The sequence below is a fragment of the Chiloscyllium plagiosum genome, chromosome 10 (assembly GCF_004010195.1).
Source record: "Chiloscyllium plagiosum isolate BGI_BamShark_2017 chromosome 10, ASM401019v2, whole genome shotgun sequence".
In the NCBI taxonomy this organism is placed as follows: domain Eukaryota; kingdom Metazoa; phylum Chordata; class Chondrichthyes; order Orectolobiformes; family Hemiscylliidae; genus Chiloscyllium; species Chiloscyllium plagiosum.
The window spans coordinates 64,277,470-64,294,669 of record NC_057719.1 but is presented as its reverse complement, the minus strand read 5'-3'; the positions used below and the strand labels follow the sequence as shown (position 1 = coordinate 64,294,669).

At 38.4% G+C, this 17,200-nt stretch overlaps 1 protein-coding gene across 10 annotated transcripts in view; it reads right to left on the bottom strand.

Annotated features, from left to right (window-relative positions):
* zfyve26 (zinc finger, FYVE domain containing 26) overlaps positions 1 to 17,200 on the bottom strand; it is a 101,848-nt gene that overhangs the window by 42,630 nt on the left and 42,018 nt on the right. For 9 of the 10 annotated variants that reach the window (XM_043697939.1, XM_043697944.1, XM_043697943.1 and 6 more), the window contains 9 exons: positions 16,598 to 16,790; positions 16,089 to 16,352; positions 15,515 to 15,634; positions 12,309 to 12,473; positions 10,487 to 10,714; positions 8,700 to 8,805; positions 5,762 to 6,501; positions 4,009 to 4,208; positions 41 to 145 (listed from right to left, as the gene is read on the bottom strand). In XM_043697939.1, coding sequence (XP_043553874.1) covers positions 41 to 145; positions 4,009 to 4,208; positions 5,762 to 6,501; positions 8,700 to 8,805; positions 10,487 to 10,714; positions 12,309 to 12,473; positions 15,515 to 15,634; positions 16,089 to 16,352; positions 16,598 to 16,790 — 2,121 coding nt within the window. The remainder of the gene's footprint in view (positions 1 to 40; positions 146 to 4,008; positions 4,209 to 5,761; positions 6,502 to 8,699; positions 8,806 to 10,486; positions 10,715 to 12,308; positions 12,474 to 15,514; positions 15,635 to 16,088; positions 16,353 to 16,597; positions 16,791 to 17,200) is intronic. The other variant, XM_043697942.1, reaches the window with a different exon arrangement.

The window sequence follows — 17,200 nt, the reverse complement described above, 5'->3', positions numbered from 1 at the left end:
TCATGGCAATGTGAATCACATCCAAAAACATTTCACTTACTCCAGCCTGCAAAATGACATCCATCACAGCCTGTGGATTCTGACTGGATTCAATCCGTAGCTCCTGCCAGCCAGACCAAGGTACTGGAGATCCCAAGTTAAGGATCTATCAAGATAAACTCCATTTAAGAATTTCAATACCAATTTACAACAGATTGACAGCATGTTTTGGAATAAAAGCACGCATTAAAACATAACATTATACTTGGTTTTCAACTTTGAACTGTCAAACAAGAGTCAGTATTTAGGATTCTTGCTTTCCTTCAAAGACAATCTAGATCTTAGGACAATTTCAATCTTTGCCAACAACTCGAAACCTGGGAGTGCTGTAAATTGAGAGGAGAACAGTACATAAACAAAATTGACAAGTTGACAGGCAGGTAAGGGGCAGATGAATTTCAATGCAGAGAAATGAAAGGTGATACAATGGTACAAAGAACATGGAGACAGTATAAAATGAAGGGTACTATTCTAAAGGGTGTGCAAGAGCAGAAGGAGCTGAAGTTATGAGTGTCTAAATCACTGAAGGTAGCAGGACAGATAGAACATAGAACAGTACAGGCCCTTCAGCCCTCCATGATGTGCCGACCTTTTATCCTACTTTAAGATCAGAAAAGAGATAGAGCCAGTATGGAACATTAACATCAATATTAAGTTAGGCAAAATGGCTTGTTTCTGTGCTGTACATTCTATGCAAGTTCTGTGGAATAATGCATTGACAATACATTTTTCTCCATTCCCACTCTGAAAGAGAATTGAAAAATATATATTTCTTTAATTTGCATGGTTATTTCCCTCAGCATCTTCAGATGCGTGGTGACTTTCATTTTTTTAAAAATACTTCCTCTTCATATTTAGCCCATACAGTATCTGAAATGATACCGAAAATATAACACTTCTCCTGGTTTATTACTGATAAATGCCCATTCCTGCTAACTGAAGGAGCTATGGAGCAGGTTTTCCCAATTCTCAATTTTAGAACTCTCCTTCCAGTTAAACTTTCATCCATATTGCCTTTCATCTATTTTAGTTTTGATTTCTTTCTTGTACCCTTTCTGGTACAGCTTGCAACTCCACCTTATCATTATCACTTTACAAATATTTAGGTCCAGTTGCTAAGGCAGCTTTAAGTCTTCCTCAATTAACCTTTGCGCTTAACCTTCTAATTTCTCAATAATCTTGACACCCCATTTGGGAACTGCTTCACTCATTCTTGTGGCCTTTCATCCAGGCTACCTAACCAAAATCTTGCTCACCCATTCACCTGAAGTATTTTAAAGCTTCAATATAAAATTTAAGTACGGAAAGTTGAAGGAAACTAAATGTTGGACTAGAAACCCAGGAATAATTCCTAAAAGTGCAAAGTTTAATTAAAAGTATTGACACTGCAGGATTAAAAACCATTGTTGTTTGGGAGAATAGATTAGGTGAAATACATTAAGAAAAAGAAACTGAAAGACTGAAAAACTTCTTTTCAGCACCAGCTGCTGTAAACATCGAACAGCTTTAAATCATGGGGGAAAAGGGTAGAAAAGTATTGGATGTTTGCATTTGCAAGAAGTATTGTATAATATCATATATTTTTCAAACTCAAAGTGACAGATCAGAGATAAATTTAAAAGGCTGTCAAAAGGATCGCCAATCCTTCAAACGAATTTCAAAAGCAAAATAAGTTGACCATTGCGTTTTGAATTGTACTTAAGATTGTAGGCATCTTGAAAACACAACAGGCTCACAAGGAAAATTAAGGGAAATTTGCCAAAATGTTTTCAATCTTCATTGATTTTTACCTCTGAGAAGCCTAAAGAGTAAAGAAAGAGATGGATTAAGAAAGTGTATTTCCTTCTACCTTTCTGTCCATCAACCAAACCAATTAAACATGAGACTTATACTGAATTGATGACTTTACTTTGATAGTTTGAGAGCACAGGGCCTCTGCGAGGTCATGGTTAATGCATATTATGTGCGAGCAACTATATTTTAGGGCGCCACTATTCAGTACGTGAATCCAATCCTCTGATAACCAACTTGGCTGTGTTATGAAGTTGAAGGTGTGTACCTTTAAAAGAGAGTGAATGCTGTTCTGAACTGAGAGGTCACAAACACTTGTGTATATGACCAGATGGCAGTCCGAGTGTGTACTGGAAAATTGAAAATATTGTAGCATTTGGCTATGAAATGGATAACTGAGTTTTGGTTGCTGTTTTGACAGCAATTCAAATTTAATCAATCAATTTAAATTATGCTCTAGGATACTAAAATCCAATCAAGCTTGAATTTATTGTTTTGCCAACATCGAACCAATGAGGCAATTCGATGTTGGGGGATATAAAATGCAGATCTTTTGAAAGTTGGTCAGAGAGTAATTGCCATCGAGACACAAACGTATGGATAGCTAACGTCTTGCTCTCCAAGAAATTAAGAAACATTCTCTATCGAAGGTACTTTTTCACATGAAACGTACTCGCAGTAAAAAGAAAGACAATCCACACAGGGAGATCTTCAGCCAGAAGACGACAGTTGCTGTGTGATTTTGAAATTAAGCTGATATAATTTTAATCGGTGTCTTATTGGAAAAGCATATTGTTATAGAGTTGGAGGCAGATAATAAGCAAGTGAAAGGGGGGCTTAGATTTGTGAATAGTTGTTTAATATTCACGTTTAGAGTTAAATCTCCATTAAATCTCTCCTTTACTTTCCTTGCACAAAGAGAACAATTCCAACTTCCCTAGTCTCTCATCAAGGTACCTTTCTATTGTAAATACTCCTTGATTGCACTTTGACTGTAACTCTGTGAATCTTTTCATTATCCCCTCAGAGGCATACATCTATCATGCAACCCACTAGCGACATTGCCATTCAAAAAGTACTTGCATTTACATACTGTACATACAATACGCAACAATTTATAAGAAATATTTGACTTAATGTCTGTAAATTATGTTAATGTTTCTCCACATGTTAAAAACATTCCAAACTCTGAACTATAAAACTAGTAAGATTCTGAACCATTTTTAAAATGTGCTATGGATCTATTAGCACAACATAAATTTATACATTTCTTTAATCGCTACCAATATAACGTGGGAATTTAAAAGAAAGTACAGGTGCATAGCAGTATCAGTCAAAATAATAGATAAAAAGGTGAATTAAAGTGATTAGAAATGTACAGATTACATCCATGAGTCCTCATGTTGAGTCCCCAGACCAGAAAACTCATGCTAACGTGTTATTAACCATCCATAATGCAGGTGTAACAAAGCCTGAAGGACAGAGGAACTTCAATTATCCGAATATCAATTATCCAAAGGAGACCTCAAAACTTGATACAAACATTACACCAAAGACATGTTTCCAACACTGATGGCGTCTTTTGTTTACAGTGATTTGGAGACTCAACTCCCAAAAGGCAGCGGCAGTCTTATTGTTGGTGTCCAGTCAGCGAAGCGGGAGGAGGGGGGGGCGCGGCTGGGTTGGTCAGAGTTGGGGGGAAGGGGGCAGTGTTGGACGGTGTTGTGAGGCAGGTGGGGTGGCAGCTTTGAACTGGTTTGGGAGGGGTGCTCACACGCGGTCTGCTGCTGCCTCATCTCCTGAACAGGGAACAGACTCAACAGAAAACTCCGAGCCCCAGAGGGGAGGCATTGAATCAATTAACCGAATAATCAATTATCCGAACAAAATAGTGCCCGCCCATCTTGTTCCGATAATTGAGGTTTCTCTGTCAATCAAGAAGGACCCACTTCACGAGAAATGTTACTGCAGAAAAAAAAATCTTAAGAATGATTTTGTTCCTACTTACAAGTATGTGCAACAGTTAAGAAGTAAACCATGGAAAATAAGCCATCCTGTGACAATACTTGAAACAAATTCCATTATCGAGCATCATTTGGTCAATAATTTTCAATGATCCTGTCTATCAGATATTCTTCATATTAACACATCAATTGATGATAAATGAATGCCACAAACCTTCTCATAAACCTGAAGTTCTTCCTTCTTTCTGCATAGATTGGACTTAATTTCCCTTTCATCTGTACTGGGATCACTTAAACAATACAACAGAACGTCAAGACAAGCACCAAGTGGCCACTTCTCTGAGCAGTGGAGAACAAGCTGAGCTCTTAGAATTGCATTTTTCATGCGGAACAGATATTTCCAACCTTCTTGCTCTGCCAATGTAACAGAAATCATCAAATAACTTCAGTAACTGAGGTAATAACTAAAAGGTGAACAACTTTATCACTAGTATTTAAAAGATGATTGACTAAATGGGTAAGAATAGCCAATATTTGGTGTGTGAAAATAGCAGAATTTTGTGGGCAAAATATCCTGCTATTTTTATGCATCATGTTCACACAACGTACCCATTTGGCAACCTGATGTAGACAGATGGGACTTCAATACTTCAGCAAAACGGCTGATGTTCGGGACTGCTTTAAACATTTGGTTACAAAGCATTGAGAACCATGCCAATCACACCATGCAATATCTCCACTGGCAGAAAGGCATGGTTGCAGAACTATAAATTTACAGTCAATTTCTGTATAAATATGGACACTAGAATTTATAATGTGAAAATTCACACAAAGTCAAAATAACCTAAGAATCTGAATATGTTATTAGTTGATACCGTGGGCGGCATGGTGGCACAGTGGTTAGCACTGCTGAGCGCCAGAGACCCGGGTTCAATTCCCGCCTCAGGCGACTGACTGTGTGGAGTTTGCACGTTCTCCCCATGTCTGCGTGGGTTTCCTCCGGGTGCTCCGGTTTCCTCCCACAGTCCAAAGATGTGCAGGGTCAGGTGAATTGGCCATACTAAATTGCCCGTAGTGTTAGGTAAGGGGTAAATGTAGGGGTATGGGTGGGTTTCGCTTCGGCGGGTCGGTGTGGATTTGTTGGGCCAAAGGGCCTGTTTCCACACTGTAATCTAATCTAATCTAATACCGCATGAGATTTCAAAGCCAAATGTAGCCTCAAGTATGTCTGAAGGTCACAAAATAACTGAAGCAGGGATAGCAGGCACAACGCAGACCTCATGTTATATTCATATATTCTATCTTTATTTTCACACAATTCCAAGTTCACTTGCAATGGAAACTGCCTACATAAATTCGTAGCTGTTATGCTAATAGTGGTGTTGCAGTGTCTCCACTGGCAGAAGGGTGAATTACAACAATAGACACTCAGGAGTGCTCACTAAAGTAAACAAAGGAAGTTTCATTGACATAAGCAGGTAGGCAGATATTCAGATGTTTTAACTCAAATGGATACATAAAGAAATGGCATATTTTGGTGGGGTGTTAATTAATAACACAAAAGAAATTAAATATGAGAAAGAACGCTATTGATGTCACTAAAAATAAAAGCCTGAGTATTTTTTTGTCAGGAGGTTCCTTAACCTTTTATATAAAAAATGTATCAATGGCCTTTGGCAACGTAGAAGGAACTCAGTGAAGAGATCAAAAGAGGTAATGTTTTCAATATCCACCTTGTCAAAACCATTCAACATCTTATACAACTTATTCAAATTATCCCTCATTGTTCTAACTCCAGTAAAAACAACTTGAGTCTGCCTAATCTTTGACTATAAGACACACCGCTAATTCACATATTCCACAAACAATTTTACTTTTCCCAATAAATTATGTAAATTTTCAAGTTAGACTTAAACGTATTGTGAACCTGACAATTCACAGTCATTGTGAACATACTGTAGTCTTACCTCCCACAACTGCAAAGCTGAGCAGGATATCCTTCAGCTTCTCAAACTCTTCATTTTCATCACCATACAAGTCAAGAATTTTCAATGCTTTGAGCCAGTGACCATCACACAAGACTTGCCTGAAGATTTCAGTGAGTGCGCTTACAGCTATTTCAGAATGAAGGCCCGCTAACAAAAGGGTAGTGCACGGGTTACCACACAGAGAATCCTGAAGACTGGCAGTTTCTTCATGGGTTCCACGTAAAGGTTCAGCCATTGTATAAAGAAAGTGCTCAAGGATTGGAAATTCCTTCATTAACTGTTCACACTCCTTGGAGATCTGTTCCATGTCAAGTGGTACCTCTGTGCGACCACTCAAACGATTCTTCCATGACAGACTGTGCTTAAGCGCCCTTTGACCTTGTGTAGCTGTTAAACAGACAAGAACTGCGAGCAACTTTGAACGAGACTTGATGAAATTTAGTGCAGATGGAAGAAGAGAATACAGTCCCAAGGAAGAATCTGAAGATTCATCTTTTAAATTTTCTTCTGTAAGATGGAATGAACTTGGAAAGATGATTCCCAAATCAGGAAGGCAGTGCTCTGACTGTCCTTTAATCAGTTCAGTCACTTCTCTGAGGAATGTCGGACAATGGCTGAATCTCCTGGTTTTCCAAAGAGGAAGATGCTCACAGCAGCACCTAATAATAATTTGTTGTACACTCAAGTTCAATTCTTCCTTCTGCAGCAACATGAATAACCTAAAGAATAAATTTAAAGTAACCATTAAAAATACACCAACTACCAAATTATGATACTCAGTCAAATTCATAATGTGCTCATTTAACCTTCAAGTCACTGGATATTTTGAGTGCTGTACACAGGCTAAGTATAATGTTGAAATACAATTATTTTCTCTGATTATGGAAACCAAACAGCAAGTTTCTTTATTGAGAGTATGCAGGAATGCAGAATTTAGGTTAAAATTAGATCAGTTATGATTTTATTGAGTAGTGGAGCAGACCCAGAAGGTTTCTTTATCCCCATTCGCAAATTCACATGTTTAATAACTCTGCATTTGGACACTGACAGAATTTAATATAGTTACCAAAAATTATCGTCCTCTTAAAATAGTAATGGAATAAATCAATTGACACTTGGTTTTTGACATGCCTCTTTTAATTTACAAAACAGACAAATAGACTGAAAGCTACCTATGGTCAAGAAGGATTCCTGATGCTCCTGCCTGAAACGTCGATTTTCCTGCTCCTCGGATGCTGCCTGACCTGCTATGCATTTCCAGCACCACTCTAATCTTGAAGAAAAACTAACAGCCCATCATAGTCATTCAGGTATAAAGAACCAGCAATCAAAAATTTCTAAGATTGCTTCAGGGCTGCTACATCCATGAACAAATCTGGAAATGCATTTCATAAGTTTGCCACAACTAAACTTTCTTTTCATTACTTTGAATTTGTGACCTCTGACTGCACTGACATGCTTCCTTCTGAAGTAGAACTCTGTGATAACTTCCCATCCTATTTGTCATCTGTGAAACCCTATAAAAAGACATTTGTTTCTCCAAGACTGAATTGCTTAAGTTTCTCAATCTTTCCTCACGTCAGAGAAAAAAAGCTTCTGAAACCTATCCTGTGCAAAAAGTATAACAACTGAATTTTAAAAATGAATAATCCTGCATTTAGGTAGTGCCTTCCATGAAACCTAATGCATTTCACAGTCAATGCATTAGAATTTACAATGTTATTCCATTAACAAAAAGCTTCAAAATAGATGTCTGTATCTAAATGGTAGACAGAATGCTCTTGTAATCACATTTATAATTCACAGTACAACATATGTCAGTTAACTGCCCAAAAGTAGTATTTGCTTGGAAAATGAAAAAGAAATGTTAGAGAATCATCCCAGGTTACTTATGCACATCTTTGCAAGAGTTCAAGTGCCTGAGAGCTGAGCACTTGGACCACAAGTTCAGTTTTAAGCACAGAAAGGATATATTAACTTTACAAGCGATAAAGCCCAGATTCAACAGAATGATAAGACATTCAGAGACAATTCAGATGACAGTTTAAAAGGACCAGGCTTGTACACCTTTTAATCTTTCTTATTCAAAAGTGATCTGAGATATTTATGATTAAAGGATTCTATAAGCTTTTTTCTTCTGTTCTTTCAAGGGCTGTGGGCATTGCTAGCCGTTCCCCAATTACACTGAACAAAAGTGGTGATGAGGTGATAATTGATTAGGTTGGGTTTGTCAATTTGGCACCTACCGACATTGCAAATGTGCTGAAACAGCTTGGGTAGGAATGTAGCCAGTTCTGGAACATAGATCGTCAGTATTATTTCCAGAATGCTGCAAAGGCCCATGGCTTTTGCACTGTCCGGTAACCTCAGCCATTTACTGGTATCATTTGGAGTGACTCGAATTGGTTCTTTATACTCACGTGCTGGGCTCCCATTTGCCCCACTGAGGATAGGGATATTGGTGGAAAGCCATCATATACAGGTAAACAGAAATTATTCCCTCGGGTAGAGGAGCCCAGAACATTTGGAAATTACCTTAAAGTCAGTCTGTTCAAGGCAATGACACAAAGCACATTCACTCAAAGAGTGATGGAAATCTAGAATTCTTACACCAAAAATATTGCTCTGTCTATTAATTCTAAGTTTCAAAACTGAGATTGATACATTTTTGTTATGTATGAGTTACTAAGGGATATGGAACCAAAGCAGGTAAATAGTATTAAGATACAGGTCAGCCTTGATTTAACTGAATGATAGAATGCGTTCGAGAGGCTGAATGGCCTATTTGCATTCCTAAATATGGTATGATCAGACCAATACAGGATAAGTAAGGAAACAATAAACACCATGTAAAAACACGATCGTTCATGTTTTGCACATTGAGTACGAGAACAATTATTGAAATCATTGCTCATACCGATCAGGTGAAGTTGGTTTCTCGAAAAGTAAATGAGCAAAAAGTTGTGATGGGGTCTGTTGCAGGATTATAAAGGAATTTCCTATTTTGACTTCTGCAAATGGATCTATGATGAAGAAAACACAGTTAGATTGGTGATTGCTCATACTGTCCAAAAACAACGATGTCAACTTCACAACCATACACTCATCATCAAGTCAGCTGGCTGGCATTATAAAGTAGACAGTGTGGTGCTGGAAAAGCACAGCAGGTCAGGCAGCATCCGAGAAGCAGGAGAATCGACATTTGGGGCAAAAGCCCTTCATCAGAAATTCCTGATGGAGGGCTTTTGCCCGAAACGTCGATTCTCCTGCTCCTCGGATGCTGCCTCACCTGCTGTGCTTTTCCAACACCACACTCTCGACTCTGAAATCTTCAGCATCAGCAGTCCTCACTTTCTCCTGGCTTTCTAAAGCATACAAAGTAATTTTCCTCTCTCCTTCCTGTTAAAACTTGCATCTATGCCAGCCTTTCCATTTAATTTGATTGTTGATTTTTTAAAACAATCAGTTACTGAATTACTTTAAAAACAAATTTAAATGCATATAGATGTGATCAGATGGTCCATGGAGTGACAGATGGAGCTTAATTTAGATAAATGTGAGGTGCTGCATTTTGGTCGCACAAATCAGGGTAGGACTTATACACTTAATGATAAGGTCCTCGGAGTATTGCTGAACAAAGAGACCTTGGAGTGCAGGTTCATAATTCCTTGAAAGTGGAGTCACAGGTAGATAGGATAGATTAGATTAGATTACTTACAGGGTGGAAACAGGCCCTTCGGCCCAACAAGTCCACACTGACCCGCCGAAGCGCAACCCACCCATACCCCTACCCCTACATTTACCCCTTTAACCTAACACTATGGGCAATTTAGCGTGGCCAATTCACCTGACCCTGCACATCTTTGTGACTGTGGGAGGAAACCGGAGCACCCGGAGGAAACCCACGCAGACACGGGGAGAACGTGCAAACTCCACACAGTCAGTCGCCTGAGTCGGGAATTGAACCCGGGTCTCTGGCGCTGTGAGGCAGCAGTGCTAACCACTGTGCCACCGTGCTGCCCACCAGGATAATGGAGGAGGAGTTTGGTATGCTAGCCCTTATCGATTAGTGCATTGAGAATAGGTGTTAGGAGGTCATGTTGCCGCTGTACAGGACATTGGTTAGGCCACTGTTGGAATACTGTGTTCAATTCTGGTCTCCCTCCTATAGGAAGGATGTTGTGAAATTTGAAAGGGTTCAGAAAAGATTTACACGGATGTTGTCAGTGTTGGAGAGTTTCAGCTAAATGAAACAACTGAATAAGCTGGAGCCGTTTTCCCTGGAGCATCAGAGGCTAGGGGGTGACCTTATAGAGGTCGTTTATACAACCATGAGGGGCATGGATAGAGTAAATAGACAGTCTTTTGCCTGGAGTGGGGGAGTCCAGAACTAGAGGGCATAGATTTAGGAGAGAGGAACAATTTAAAAGGGACTTAAGGGGCAAGATTTTCATGCAGAATGTGGTGCATGTATGGAATGAGCTGCCAGCGGAAGTGGTGGAGGCTGGTACAATTACAATATTTAAAAGGCATCTGGATGGGTACATGAATAGGAAAGGTTTAGAGGGACATGGGCCAAATGTTGGCAAATGGGACTAGATTAATTTAGGATATCTGGTCAGCATGGACAAGTTGGACCAAAGGGTCAATTTCCGTGCTGTACATCCCTATGATTCTATGCAATCAATTTGTGACATGTCATACCCATATCTCGATTCATACTTCGAACGAGCACAGCTGAAAATGTGTTAATGTAGTCAAATATGCTTCGCACATAGTCTGCTCTTGTCTGGTCTTTATCTATCACATCATGAATGTGCTGATCTAGGTTTTTCAATAGTTGCTTCATATGGTTTTGGATGGTGTGGCCTTCTGGATCTTGAGATCGAGAACTTGTTTGTTCCAAGCAATTGAGTATATTTCCTTTTAGATCTAAAATAGAAAACAGTTTTTTTCATAGCCACAGGAATATTCATTATGACCTGCATTGAACTTTATAGATAATTTATGCAAAGAAAGCTACATTTGAAGAAAAAATATTAAAATGTCGTAGTACAATACCAGTACACAAACTGTTACACAATTGAAAAGGTTAGTGACCTTACTGAAGAGTTATAACGTAAAACATTACAGCATAGTACAGGCTCTTTGGCCATCTATGTTGCGTGGACCTGTGGAACCAATCTGAAGTCTATCTATCCTACACTATTCCACTTTCATCCATATGTTTACCATTACAGTTACAGTTGTTCACAACTGAAAGGAAAATCTCCCTCATCAATGCTTGCAAAAAGCTTTATTAAATTAAAATATTTCTTCAACATTAATCTGCCCAAGTTTTAGTTTGTTAGTTTAGAAATGTTCTTGGATATGATGTTATCCGCACGATATCACAATTCAGATGAGTGAAGTTAAGCTGATGTACCTGAATGTAAAATGATAAGGATAAAAATGTATCCATTAGACAACTTCTAAATTAATAGATCAAATAATTAATTCTCAAAGTTGTTCCAGAACACTCATGAAATTGTACTAAAGTATATTTTGATTTGTGTCTAATTCTGATTAAACAGTAACAGATATATAACCTGCTGGGGGAAAAGGAATATTGTACTTGATATTGTGATTGAGCTGCTTGCGACACGAAAGCATTATACTCATGACAATGCCAGATCAATTCAGTTTGTATGAACTGGATTGCAACAAGCTCTGAAACCTGAATGATATATCAAGCATTCAGTACATTATTTTGCTAAATCCTTAAATTGAGCTGTTGCGGTATGGATATTTTGAGGCCTTTGACCTCTCGCAATCAAATTTAGTTGCAAGTTTGTAGTAATGTCATCAGATATTCTTACCAGTACTATTGAGACAGAAAGGAGGAAGCTTGGTTAGAATATAGAGCATGACAACAACGGGTGTTGATTAACTCAGTTGTCTAAATGGCTGCTAAGTATGTGATTCAGAGTAACACTAACTGCTCAGGTTCAATTCCCAATCCAAATGAGGTAAACTTGGAAGATACCTCCTTGCCTGCCTCAAAAGTAATGTGTAATGGTGCCATTCAAGCGATATCCCTCTAACAGAGAGAGAAGTCTATAGCTAATTAGCTGTCTACCTTTGATAACAATAGGAATATGAGTTTATTTGCTTTTCATATTACTAATTTCAATAACTTTAATCCACAAGATTAAATAGTACATTTGACATAACAAATAACATCCCTAAGCTAAGATGCCTAATCCTTTACAACTAAAGCATGCTAGAAATATTAAAAGTTCACACATCAGGCTTATGAAACTTGATAAATGGGCTACATAGTAATTTCATCAGGCTGTTTTTTGAAACAAAATGGAAGAATTATAAACATTACTGACTTTTTTTTGGCGACATTGCCCTGTTAGGAGAGTTTTCAAGAATTGAGAGTTTCAATTTCACGCCTTTTAGTACACGCACCATGATTAGTGCAAAACTATTCTGAATTGAACAGGAAAAGGATGTGATGGTATCTATTTCTGATACTGACCAGGAGACTTCATTGCTGTTTGAAGTTTTTGTGTGATCTGTTCCAGGCACTCTGATAAGTTGAGCTGTAAAGTGACACAATCCTCAGAAAGTGCAGGGTAACATGCTAGTAGGAGCTCTATCAAACTGCAGTTCAGGTGGCTGCCAACTCTGTCCTCAGCAGGTTCTGCCAAAAAAGATAAAATGCTATTGGACAATATTTGAATGATGAGCAAATATCAGATGCATTCCACAGCTTTTTCTCTTTTCAGAAACCACTCGAAGAACATGGTATTGCCATTAGGTGATGAACTATCCTAAAACATTCTACAGTTTCAGAACAACCAGACAACAAAGATCTGTGCTCATTAGGTGATAAATTAACAACAATTAATTTTATAGCACTTACAAATATCCAATAAAACCTGCAAAACTAAATGAATGATTGCACATATTGAGTTAAGGCACAAATTAAAATGTTAAACTTTTGTGTAATGTTCTCTACAGCTATTACACAATTTGCGAAGCAGAATGCTGAAACCCAACCAACTCAATTTACTGCTAGTTAGAACCCTGTTATTCACTATGTTGTACAAGTGCCCATAATGATTTCAACCACATATGGAAACAATTCTCACATTTTTAAAAAAATTGCAGCTCCTATTGGAGCATTTGCATCTGAACTTTTCACTCAACTATGATGGGTGACCATTGCCTTTAGCAAGCTGGTCAAGCCTCAGGCAAGCACCACAATTCCACTGCACTATTTTCATCAAGTTACAGTGAAGCACAACGCAATTCCACAGTCGCTCATCTGTTAAATATATGAACATACAATTAGAAGCAGCAGTTAACCATTCAGCCCTTTGAGCCTGATCTACCATTTATTAAGATCTAATTTGGCCTAAACTCCACATTCTCACCTACACATAATAAGCTTTGGTGTGGTGCTTTCGTGTGGTGCTTTCTGGAAATCTTAAGTACAGTATATCTACCAGTTTAGATTAGATTACTTACAGTGTGGAAACAGGCCCTTCAGCCCAACAAGCCCACACTGACCCGCCAAAGCACAACCCACCCAGGCCCATTCCCCTACATTTACCCCTTCACCTACCACTACGGGCAATTTAGCATGGCCAATTCACCTGACCTGCACATTTTTTGGACTGTGGGAGGAAACCGGAGCACCCAGAGGAAACCCACGCAGACACGGGGAGAATGTGCAAACTCCACACAGTCAATTGCCTGAGGCAGGAATTGAACCCGGGTCTCTGGCGCTGTGTGGCAGCAGTGATAACCACTGTGCCACCGTGCTGCCCACGGTGATACTTTATCTACAGCATATCAAACTGTCCAGCTCTAATTTGTTTTTTATAGCTTCTAATATTTTCTAGATAATAGATGGTAAACTAACTAGCTCATAATTTTTAGCTTTCTGTTTCCCTCTCCTTTTGTATAAAAGAGTTACATTTTCCATCTTTCAATCTAACTCCCTGAATCAAGGGGATTCACTAGCCAATTCTACACACATGATGACATCCATTAAGGCAAGGGCACCCGACAGCTCACAGCTCGAAAAATTTCTACAGCACCATTTTTCTGGTAACTGTAATTTTCCCCGACTTTCTCCCATCCTTCCATTTCCTGATTTATTGCAGCTTCCAAGATATTATTTGTGTCCTCTATTGTGAAGATTAATGAAAAGTACTTGGTCATCCGCCATCACTTTATTTTCATTTATTAACTCTCCAGATTCACTTCCTTTCGTACTCTAAATGTTTTCATTATCTCCTATGGTCCTCCATTCAAATGATTATAATAGAAAGTCTAAATAGTTAAGGCACCAGCAATAATTCCTGTGACACTCCATTCATCACATCTTTTCAAACCTAAAATAATCCATACCAACATAGGACTTAGGAGCAGAAGTAGGCCTTTTGGTCCTTTAAGCTTATTCCACAATTTACTATGACCATGGTCTCAGCTCCATTTTCCTGTCTGAATCCTATAACTATTTACACTTCCAATTGAGTAATTTTGATTTTTTAATTTAACTTTGAATTAATTTATGCGAAATCTGCTTCCTGTTAGGTAACCAATCTTCTATCCACACTATTATTTTGCTCGCTAAACCAAGATCTGCGTAGTAGCTTTTGATGTGGTAAGTACAACTAACCAAATGTATCCCTTTTTCCAGAGTGCCCCAAAAAACCTCAATAAATTGGCCAATTGATTTCCCTTTCATAAAACCATGCTAAGTCTGCCTGCTCCCATTGAGATTTTCTAAGCACTTCATTACATCCTTCTTAATACAAAATTCCACCATTTTCCCTTGGAGAACATTACCATAACTGTTTTCTGTCTCCTTTTTTGAACATAAGAGTCTCTATAAATGTAATGAGCCGTAGAAAGAAGAAATATCTCTATTTGATCCCTGGTTTGCACAGAATGAGCCAACTTTGGCTGAGGAATGTTATACATAGTACAACTGAATTGGACAGTTTGAACTATAGAGAGAAGCTGAATAGGCTGGGTTTTTTCACCTAAAGTGTGAGGTCTGAGGACTGACCTTATAAAAGTTTATAATCATGAGGGGTATGGATAGGGTGAATTGCCAAGGTCTTTTTCCCAGGGTAACACTGTCCAATGGGCAGGTGGCATAGGTTTAAAGTGAGAGGGAAAAGATTTAAAAGGGACCTGAGGGACAACATTTTTCAAGCAGAGGGTGGTGCACGGAACGAGCTGCCAGAGGAGATGGAAGAGGCTGGTACAATTACAACATTTAAAATACATCTGGATGGGTATATGAATAGGGAGGATTTAGAGGGATGTGGGCCAAATGCTGGCAATTGGTACTAGATCAGTTTAGGATACCTGGTCGGCACAAATGAGTTGGACTAAAGGTTCTATTTCTGTGCTGTACAACTCTCTCACTCTATTATTAGATTAGGGAGGAGGGATTCCCACTCTTGCAGTTACGCAGCAATGCATATTACACAGATGCAAGTGTTGAAGATATATTAGGGATATGGCTTAATCACTCCAAGGTCTAAATAAATTCCAACATATACAGTCAAGGCTCATTTTGTTAAAATAGCGAAAGGCAAATTGAATCCTTTGAACTAAGCTGTGCTAAGAATTATCAGAGAGACACACACACACACACACAAAAGGGAAGCTAGTTTCAGCCCGTTTCCATAATCTTAAGGATAAGGAAGGTTACTGTACTGGCTTTGATTTGTCCGTGTGAGCTGAGAGAATAGTTCAGGATTTTGCTCATGCGCTGAAGAACAGCAGGAAAACCCTGGATCCCATCTGGATTATGACGAACATAATTGATCTTTCTACCTGCAGGACATACAATGAAAGGTAATATTAATTAATTAGGTATGTATTTACTGAAAATAGAAAAGCATGAAAACTCAAAAGTATCAGTATTTGACTTCAATGGTATGAAAGGGTTTTTTTTAATAAAAAAGGTACGGTTATATTGTTTACTCCAAACAATTACATTTACTTTACGCTGAGATTCAAAGTGCTGCACAGTACCCAATGGGAGCTCTCTTCTGATTTGATGGGAGGAGTACTTTGAAAACAGCCACTTTAAAATGAATCTGAACACCTGCAAAGAAGGTGCGATCTTAATGTGCACTATGTCTGGAAAAAAATCTAATCAATGCCGTCAACAACAAATTACTAACATTTTCATTAAAATAGCTGTATTTGCAAGCTCATGAAATCAAATGTTTCCTCCCAAATACCTTTGTAAACTGTTGTTTCAATTAAAAACTATAGGTCTTACCTTTCGACTCAAAAGTAGCCATAAGCCTCCTTTCTGCAGTTTCTAGGAGTTGTTTACAGGTTTTCCACAATTGGCACTGGGTACAAGCAAGGTCAAATATAGCCATAGCAGGACCACTGAGATCCTCCAGAATCTCATGCAGAGGATTGGTCGGCTCAGTTTTTACTTTACTCTTCCAGAAGTTCTCCTGCAATGCTGAGTTGGCAACCTCAGATGAATTAATCAGCTTCTCAACGACATCAGAAATGGAATAAAATACCATACCTATATAAGATGATGATAATAGGGTGAACATTACTGTTTGCCAAACTACTTGTAATTTACAATATGTAGAAATGATGATTCTTCTGTCAAAGTGAGGAAGTATGCCGCCTGAGAAAGGAAATAAAATTTCCTAAGATTTGTGCACAAAAATGTGCACCTTTCAAAGTTATGAACAAAACAATGTTTTCAAAGTGTTTAAAAATTCCAGTGTTCAAAGTTATACCTCAGGGAACCCTAATAGTTACCTGCTGCTGCTGCATCACCAATTGCTTGAAGTGTGAATCTTCCAACACTTAATTTGTGACTGGTATTGTCTATGCCTTTGTTCTCCATTTTCTGTTCCACTTTGGCAAGTTCATTGATCACCTGCTGATATCGTTCCATAAACATCAGTTCAGCATAGCAGTAAGACGACTGCAACTCAAACATTAACACCACCTGCCAAGAAAGCAAAAGACAATCCAGTCAATCACTAACTTAGGCAATTATGCTAAACGATTAAAAGTGACATATTATGGTAATACGGTGCCACACTTATAGCTACAAACCTCTGAGAAATTGAAATACCTTAACTGTTTATATAAATAACTAACATATTGCATTGCACTGTTCATAACTTGATGCAACAATTCACTGCAAACTCCAGTTTGTTAAAATTTATAACAGTTTCAGCATTAGTCAATAAATCTGTCGCATTTCAGAGGGGAGTCAAGATCAAGTTCAAACTTCAAATTAAATAGGTATTGAAGTGAAGCAAGTCTGGCCAGCTGAGACAGGAAGGTTCGGGATTTGTGAAACAGAAGTGAAAGGGAGTAAGACAGGAGAGAGGGAAGAACAAGAAGGCATGA